The sequence below is a fragment of the Melopsittacus undulatus genome, chromosome 19 (assembly GCF_012275295.1).
Source record: "Melopsittacus undulatus isolate bMelUnd1 chromosome 19, bMelUnd1.mat.Z, whole genome shotgun sequence".
NCBI lineage: Eukaryota > Metazoa > Chordata > Aves > Psittaciformes > Psittaculidae > Melopsittacus > Melopsittacus undulatus.
In genome coordinates, this window is record NC_047545.1 from 723092 (window position 1) to 732202 (window position 9111).

The 9111-nt window shown below is 61.5% G+C and overlaps 1 protein-coding gene across 1 annotated transcript; it reads right to left on the bottom strand.

The window, feature by feature from the left end:
• Positions 1–576: 576 nt before the first annotated feature.
• On the bottom strand, positions 577–7931 carry MEX3D (mex-3 RNA binding family member D). Its single transcript, XM_013130959.3, has 2 exons — positions 7469–7931; positions 577–1965 (listed from the first exon to the last, which is right to left on the bottom strand). Exons 1-2 carry the CDS (start codon positions 7929–7931, stop codon positions 692–694), a joined length of 1737 nt encoding a protein of 578 aa, XP_012986413.3. The 3' UTR covers positions 577–691.
• Positions 7932–9111: the final 1180 nt, after the last annotated feature.

A 9111-nucleotide genomic window follows, 5' to 3' on the forward strand; every position in this document is an offset into this window, starting at 1 on the left:
CTGGTCACTGCACCCCTCCAGCCAGCAGGGCCCACGGCCCCGACCCCTGCCCTCGTGTGCCATGGGTTGGGGCAGTTTTCACATTGGCAGGAGGTAAGACCTGCATTACAAACCCAGAAATAGAATATAGAGAGATATAATCTATAGAGGTGACAAAAATAACAATAATAACAATAAAAAAGGCTACGTACAAAAGGAAAGACGACAACACAGAAAAAAGCAACAAGAAAAAACCCAAAACAAAACAAAACAAAAAAAAAAGACTTTGAATAGAAGATTTAAAATAAAAGACAACCCTTGTGTGTCCTAAAAAACTCAAAAAGTGCAACCGGACCTTTCCTCTCTGTTTATTTCACTTTGCACACTGAATACTGCTATTTGGGAAGGACTGTGGAAGAACAGCCGGGCTTCCTCCGCCCCGCACCGCAGCCGGGGGGGGAAGAGTTAAAGCTATTCTGTAAACACTGGAGATGCCTCCTCACCACCCTCATCATCATCATCTTCATCCCCACCCCTCCCGCGGTCCTGCCCCCTCCTCCTCTGCAGCCGCTCCCCTCCCCCCCCCCCGTGCACCCATCGCATCCGTTATTATTAAATAAAAAGATTGATTCCAACAGTTTTCCGAGTCCTTAAAAAGCTGGGGCGGAGGTGGGGGAGGGGTGATGGGGAGGATGGAACCAGCCAGCCGCGGCTAGGAGAAGATGTGGATGGCTTGCGTGGCGGGCGTGTGGCACACGGGGCACTCGGGCTCGGCCTTGCCGCAGATGCGCATGGCACACTCCATGCAGAAGAGGTTGTGGCCGCAGGGCACGAGGGCGGCGATCACCTCGCTCTCGAAGCACACCATGCACTCGCGGGAGCTCTTGCGGTGCCCGTCGGAGCTGCTGGAGTCGGTGGGGGAGCCGGAGGTGGCGGAGATGCTGCCGGGCAGGGAGGAAGAGGATGAGTACCCGGTGCTGTTGGAGAAGGAGGACAGCGAGCCCTGGGTGGGCAGCCAGGACAAGGTGCTGACGGGGTCGCTCTGGATGCGCCGTGCCAAGGGGTGGTCCAGGCCTGCGGCACCGCTCTCGGGCAGGGTGGGCGAGTGGCGCGGCGTGGCCGTGCCGCTGTTGCGTCTCTGAGAGCCGTTGATGGACGAGCAGCTGCTCAAGGCTTGCAAGGGGTTGCCCGAGCGCTCGAAGGGCGACCAGATGGTGGTGGTGGTGGTGGGAGTCGTGAGGTCGAGAGCCAAGAAGTCAAAGCCAAAGTCGCACTCCTCTGAGCCCAGCGCGGCCGCGGGCTCGCTGAAGGTGAAGCCGCTGCTGGTGCTGTAGGGGCTGGTGGGGCTGGCATCGGCCACCCGCCCGCTGTAGTAGGACTCGGTGGAGGTGCTGCCCATGGAGCTGAGGCTGTCGTTGCGGAGGGTGGCGGGGGGGCGGTGGGCAGGGTGGGGGGCTTTGGCCCAGAGGCTGCCTGCGCTGCCCTGCAGGTCGAGGCAGACGTCGGTGCCGTTGGAATGGAAGTCGTTGTCCGCGTTGACGTCGATGAAGGAGCCTGTCCGCATGGTGATGTGCGCCTCGATCTCCTCCCGCGCACGGTCCACGTTCTCCGGCATGCCCGTCACCTCGAAGACGGGCTCCTTGTCCCGGCTGGGGGTCACAATGTAGGTGTGCGTCTGCTGCTGGATCCGCTTGATGGTGGCTCCCTTCGGCCCCACCACCAGCCCCACCACGCGGTACGGGACCCTGACCTGGATGGTGGTCTGCCCCGGCAGGTTGGGGGGACCCTGCATCGCTCCCGTCAGCCCATTCACTTTGTTGCGTGTCGCCCGGATCATGGAGAAGTGCTCGGCAGCTGAGAGGATCTCTCTTTTCGCCATCTCCACGTCCTCCTTCCTCCCAGTCACGATGAAAACAGGCTCCTCGCCCCTGACCGGGGTCTTGATGTAGGTGTTGGTCTTGGCACGTAGGGCTTTGATCTTGCAGCCTGCAGTGCAACAAGAAAGAGGAAAAAACCCAGGACACGTTAAAGCTGAGACCTTGCAGGCACTGCCCATTCACCCGGCAGGGATGGGGAGATGCAGGACCAACAGGAAACAGCAGGTCCCTTTGGTTCTGCACCTGACACACAAAGGAAGAGACCTGAGAGCAGCTCCAGGGCCTAAAGGGGCTACAGGAAACCTGGAGAGGGGCTTGGGACAAGGGATGTAGGGACAGGCCAAGGGGAATGGCTTGAACCTGCCCAAGAGAGGGGAGACTGAGCTGAGCTCTTAGGCAGAAGCTCTTCCCTGGGAGGGTGCTGAGGCGCTGGCACAGGGTGCCCAGAGAAGCTGTGGCTGCCCCATCCCTGGCAGTGCTCAAGGCCAGGTTGGACACAGGGGCTTGGAGCAGCTGCTCCAGTGGAAGGGGTCCCTGCCTGTGGCAGGGGTTGGAGCTGGAGGAGCTTTAAGGTCCCTTCCAACCCAAACCAGGCTGAGACTGTAGGAAAAGGCTTGTTTGGATCCTGCAGGATCCTCCCAGCTGCAGCCAAACCTGAAGCACAGCCCTGGACACAGCCCAGCAGAAGCCGCGCTGGCCCTGGAGGGACAGGACAAGGGAGCTGGGTGTCCCTGGCTGGGTGGAACAGGAGGGAACCCCAGGGCAGGAGCTCCCCGTTCTGGACAGACCTGCTCCCGCAGGAGGAACATGATTCAGCAGGCAGAGCCCGCCGGGATGCACGAGACCATGACGGTGCTGCCAGCACTGCCCTGTTCCTTCCCTGCCATGGGAAGCTGTGCTCTGGTTGGGAGTCCTGGCACTGCCTGCCCAGCCAAAGGTGTCAGCTCCCACCAGGACTGGGTGCTGCTGCGTTCACCCTGGAGCTGTCCCCGGCTGGGAGCACAGCACCACTCCCTGCATCCCATTACACCTGCTCAGCCTGGGATCCACTGCACACACTCATTACATCCTCATGACCATGCACTCGGCCCTGCTGCCACCCTCCAGCAATGGCACACGAGGGCTGGTGATCCTGCTTCCCACCATCCCCCGAGAGCTGCAGGGCACCCAAAGCAAGGCCAGCAGCACACTGGGATGGAAGATGCCCCTTCAGAGCCCCACGACTGCCCCTGTGCACTGCAAACCTCACTGCTGCAGATCCACATGGATGAAGAGCTGCACTCGGGTGCGGAGAGCTCAGCTCCTCACACAAAGCACCCCCAGAGCAGGAGCAGCAGCTCAGGGAGGGGATCCTGCCCCTCTGCTGTGCTCTGGGGAGACCCCCCCTGCAGCCCTGATCCAGCTCTGGGACAGCAGCACAAGGGGGACCTGGAGCTGCTGGAGCGAGGCCAGAGGAGGCCATGGAGCTGCTGCGAGGGCTGGAGCAGCTCTGCTCTGGAGCCAGGCTGAGAGAGCTGGGCTGGGGCAGCCTGGACAAGAGAAGGCTCCTGAAGGGGAGACCTGAGAGCAGCTCCAGTGCCTAAAGGGGCTGCAGGAAACCTGGAGAGGAGCTTGGGACAAGGGATGTAGGGACAGGACAAGGGGAATGGCTTGAACCTGCCCAAGAGAGGGGAGACTGAGCTGAGCTCTGAGGCAGAAGCTGTTCCCTGTGAGGGTGCTGAGGCGCTGGCACAGGGTGCCCAGAGAAGCTGTGGCTGCCCCATCCCTGGCAGTGCTCAAGGCCAGGTTGGACACAGGGGCTTGGAGCAGCTGCTCCAGTGGAAGGGGTCCCTGCCCGTGGCAGGGGTTGGAGCTGGAGGAGCTTTAAGGTCCCTTCCAACCCAAACCAGGCTGGAGTTCTATGATCCACACAAGTACGGGTTATTTCTGATGGGGCTCCACAACCCCCCACCCAAACTATGGGATCCCTGCCCCGATTGCTGCATCATTCCTCAGTCAATGCAGCAGCAGAGCCCTGCTGGAAGGGGCTGTTCCAGATGGGGCTGTGCACAGGACATGGGCAGCACTGACGACCAGCCCCAGCACAGGCACATCCTCACCGGCACTGCCTCAACCAAGGGGCCGTGGTTTTGGTATTCCCAACATCTGCACTTCCCAAAGGCCATGCCCAGCAGTGATGATGAGAGGGGGCAAGGCCGAGGCACCAACACAACCCCACTGAGTGACAGCACCCATGGAGGGGGGGCTGGATGCCTCCCTCCAAACTCCCATCTCAGATCTGCAGCCTTCCCGTTGACTGTGGCTGGCCCTGAGCCACCCAGCCCAGCAGGCTCCACTCCCCAGAGCTGCCCATGGGGCTGCAGGACCATGGTTGGTCCCATCCCAGCACCCAACAGCCTGAGGAAGCACCAGTTGCAGACAAGCAGCAGAATCCCAGGGGAATTCCTGCTGGAAGGAGGTGGTGATGGAATTGGCACCCCAGGAAAGGGCCCTTCCTGAACCCTCTCTCTTGGCACCACCAAACAGGACTTTGTCCTCTACCACAAGTCCCAGATCAGGGCTCCAACTATTACAAGAGCCCATCTGTGGCACAGAACTGGATGATCTTCAGGTCCTTTCCAACCCAAACCATTCTATGATCCTGTGAGAGCACAGCACAGGCTGGGGAAGCACGCATGGAAGTGCCTCTGCATCCTCAGGATGCAGCCCTGAGAGGGCCTTGGGATGCTGGAGGAGCAGCAGCTCCACATGATGCAGCCACTGAACCCCCCCATGTGCTGGGCTGCACCCCCAGAGAGGGAGCAGCAGCTCAGGGATCCTGCCCCTCTGCTGTGCCCTGGGGAGACCTGAGAGCAGCTCCAGTGCCTAAAGGGACTGCAGGAAACCTGGAGAGGGGCTTGGGACAAGGGCCTGTAGGGACAGGACAAGGGCCGTTAAAGCTCCTCCAGTTGCCAGCCCCTTTATGTATTGGGAAACCGACACAAATCCCCCCTGGAGCTTGTGGCTCTCCCACAATGCAGAGAGGTGGAAAGAGGCAGCCAGGCCAGTCCCAACAGCCATGGCACGATGGGCACAGGACACCCAGCAGCAGCCCGAGGCTGAGGAGTACAGGGGGATTGATGGCAGCCCCAGCAACCCACAGCAAGTTTACAGATGCTCAGGCTGGTCCAGGGACTGAGCCCTGTTGTCTCCATGTGCATCCTTCCCTGGATCCCCACTTTGAGCATCCCAACATCTATGAGCAGCAGCTTTCCCAAATCCTTTGCAAAGCTGCACATGGTCCCTGTGTATCCATGTTGCAGATGCAGAAGCAGAGCCCAGAAGAGGAGCCATGGCTGGCTCCAGCCCATCAGAGGCAGAGGGGAGGCAAAGCCTGGGGCTCTCGGCTGCCCATCACCTCCTATAGCCGCATTGGGTAGAAGCTGCTGGAAACACACCTCCAAAGCCAGGACACCAGGGAGCGAGGCCGACACAACACTGACATGCAAGAGCCAGGGCAACCTCCATAGCCAGCCTGCCCCATTATCCCTATCTCCATTTTCCCCTGGGAAAGAAGCCAAGAAGACGTGGATCTGCTTTACACAACATTTACCTGCTGAGCAGCTGCTGCTCCCTTCTGGAAAGTGTTAAATGAGTGGATTTAGAGGAAAAATAACTGAAGAAAAAGGAGAAGCAATGGCAGCTGACACCAAAGAGCTGCCCTGGCCACATCCTGACTCGCCTCAATGGCTGCAAGGGGCCACCAGGATCAAAGCACTCCAAGAGCTGCCCCTCAGCACATGATGTATGGGGAGAGAAACCCCTGCCCAAAACCCTTCCAGGGCACCTGCTCCCCACGCCTACCCCTTCCTATGCTCTGAGTGCAGCAGCATCACAAGCTCCCAGGTCATGGCTGGGCTGTGTGGTGCAGGAAGAGTGCAGGCAGCACAGCAGCTGGAGTTAAAGACTCCATACATGCCCCATCCCATGCATACCCCTGCCAGAGCTGGCAATGCCAAACACTGAACCCCCCCACACTTCATGCCCAACAACCAGCACAGCAGGGTCCTGGTGCGGGGTCTTCACGAGCCACAGGAAAGCTGAGAGCAGAAGGGCAGCAAACAAGGGAGGGAAAGCCCTGGGTGAGCAGCTCCTGCCCATGGAGCAGCAGGGGGGGGCTCTGTTCCATCAGTGGTCTCAGACCACCCCCCCCCCCCAAGCACCCCGGGTGTAATCACCCCTTTGGCAGCTCTTTTCCAGCAGCACCATGAGCCTGTGGAGCTCAGCAAGCACCCGAAGTGCACGTTGAGCTTGTCAGGATGCTGAAGCACAGCACTGGGACCTCAGCACAGCCCAAACACCCGACCCCAGCTGCTGCGAGGAAGGGTGTCACCTGCCAACCCCAAACCAGCCATTCCTCCTTGAGCTTGCAGAGCCAACACGTTTCCCAATGGAGGCCAGCATCCGTTATGGGCTTGCTTTCAAGCTGCTGATTCTGCACATCCCACCAGTGAGGCCACCAAATCCATGTCCCATCCAGCCCAAGGTGGCAGCAGCAGCAGCATCCTCCGGATGTGTCTCGCTCCTCTCCCCCTGTGGTCTAACGGGCTTTGGGCCCCCGGTTTGGCCTGGCACCGGCATCAGGGTGGTGGGACCGGTGAGGGGTGCATGGAAAGTTGGGAGGTTGGGAAGCGGGGCCGGCTGGGAGGCGGCGCAGGCCAATGGGAAGCGCAGAGCATGATGTCACCACGCTCATCACAGCATGGCTCTGGCTAACAAAGAGAACAATGAGGCTGCCCAGCTCCCCGCTTCCCCCTAGGAAAAGAATCCCCCAAAGCCCCTTATCCCGCAGCCCCACGGCTGACGATGGGGATGGCTGGGGAGTCAGGGCAGGGTTGGGGTGCCAGAGCCCTGCGTGGCAAAAACACCCCAGAGATCAGGCTCCCTGCATCCCAACTGCCCATCGCCGCTGGCATTCCTGCAGGCAGCAGCTCCTTTCCCTTTTATTCCCTTTTTCTTTTCCCCCTTAGATCCTCCTCCCTTCGGGTCCTTTTTAACCCCGATTCTTATTCCCTAAAGGTGGAACTTCGGGGCAGCGCTGTTTGGGGCTTCCTCCAGACAAAGCCCGCACCAGGCACACCCACCATGGGCTGGGGCTGAGCCGTGCCCAGGTGTCCTTTGGTGACAGCTCAGGGCTCCTCATCAGCGACCGGATTAACGCTCATTTATCCACCGAGAGCCCGCGTTACCGTTCACACACCGGAGCAGCGGGTTGAGACGCGGGCAGGGGAGGGACCCAACTCCAATAACCCCAAAGCTCCGCGTCCTGGCAGCTTCCACGGGAACTTCCCGTGGGCACCAAGGGCTTGATCCCACCGCAACCGGTTCCCGGCTCCGGATCGGCTTGAACGCACGGTTAGAACCGGCGCGGTGGGGACCGGCACAAAGCGGAGCAGCCCCGAGGACCCGCGGGAGGAGTTTGAGGCCCGCGGCATTTGCCGCCGTTAAGTTTCCGCCTCCGCGTTACCGGCACGGAGACAAAGCCTCAGAACTGACCCAAATACCGCGGGCCGGGCCGGGCCGGGCCGGGCCGGGGGTGCCCGAGGCGCTCCCGCGGTGATGGGCGGTGTTACCTTGGCGGCCCACGATCTCGGCGACGTGTTCGGAGCTGGGCACGGGCACGCACTCGGTCATGTTCACGCTCTTCTTCCTGCTCCCCAGGGCGCCCAGCGGCTCCAGCAGCGCGGCGGGCGCGCCGAGCTGCGGCCCGAAGTTACCGAAGGCGGCCGGGGGGGAGCCGCCGCCTCGCTCCCGCGCCTGCAGGCCGCCCGGCCCCGCGCCTCCCGCCGGCTCCTCCGTGCCCGCGCCGGCCGCCTCCGGCTCCTCCAGCCCCAGCAGCGAGAGCTGATCCAGGGCGAACCTCAGGGCTCCGGCTTCCCCCTGCGCTGCCGGCGGCTGCCGCCCGGGCTCGGGCTCGGGGTCAGGCTCGGGCTCGGGGTCCTGCCCCGCGGGCGGCGCCGGGCTCAGCAGCGCCAGGCAGCGCGGGGCCCCGCGGCAGGGCTGCCTGCCCTCGGGCTGGTAGAGGGAGCCGGGCATGGCGCGGTCTGGCCGGGGCGGTGCCGGTGCCCGCCGCACGCCGCCTTCCCTGCGCGCGCCCGCGCCCCGCCCCGACGTCACCCCCGCCCCGACAATGGGGGCCGCGCCCGGCTCGCGCGCAGGCGCGCGCAAGGGGAGGCCACGCCCACCACGGCACAACCCCCTCGGGGGGGAGGCCACGCCCACCCCGCGGGGGGGGGGAGGGGAGCCGGGACAGCCCCTCCCGTCCCGTCCCGTCCCGTCCCGTCCGCGGAGCCAGCACCGCCTGCTCCCTAATGCTCCCTATGGCAAGGTGCGATCCGCACCGAGGGGGCGGGAGCGGAGGCAGGCGTGGGGCTGCCGTTACCCGGCTCTTCACACCGCAGCGCGCTCCCGCCCCAGCGGTGCCGGCTCCCAAAGCTCCATCAGGAGGCAGGGATCAGGATGCCGGGAGTCGTGGTTCCAGCACAGAGCAGGACTGGAGAGTGATGAAGGTGCAGCAGCACCCGGGTGACATGTACCCATCCCATCCGTCCATCATTGCTCCCTCCCACTGGTGATTGATCAGGCATCTGAAAGGATGGAGCTGCAGAACAGCCACGGTGCAGGTGCCTCAGGGTATTTCCTTCTACCTGGTTACAGGAGTGGTGACATCACTATGGCTGCCCCATCCCTGGCAGTGCTCAAGGCCAGGTTGGACACAAGGGCTTGGAGCAGCTGCTCCAGTGGAAGGGGTCCCTGCCTATGGCAGGGGTTGGAGCTGGATGATTCCATGACCTTCCATGGTCAGAGCTTCCAGGAACCCTTTTTGGCAGTGACAGCACAGCACACTGCTGCCTTGGAACAACAGAGACCAACTGTCAAGCTCACCCATTACCTCTAATGCCCAGATGCTCAAATTCCACAGGTCCCCTTCTCAAGCTTCCAATCCTCACTTTTCACATCATGGGACTTCCCAGTCACTGCCTTTGGAATCAATTCAACCATTCACCTTGGGATTGGGTTTAATTACAAGAACCACAGGTGTCTGGGTTAGAAACCATCCCACTTCATTCACATACTTTTACTGAATTCTAGTTGGAATCCATAAAACCAATGAATTTGAATGATTATTAGTGCACTGGATTTGGGCTGCAGAGCTTTTGTAGGTGCTTCTGCCCAGGAGAAATGAGCTCGCTGCACATCTGAGATGGGGCTTGCT

Bases quoted from the DNA above. Each gene is read 5' to 3' on its own strand.
- MEX3D (XM_013130959.3), bottom strand. From the start codon at position 7,931: ATGCCCGGCTCCCTCTACCAGCCCGAGGGCAGGCAGCCCTGCCGCGGG. The intron at 1,966-7,468 runs GTAACACCGCCC...GTTGCACTGCAG, and splicing joins CGAGATCGTGGGCCGCCAAG to GCTGCAAGATCAAAGCCCTA.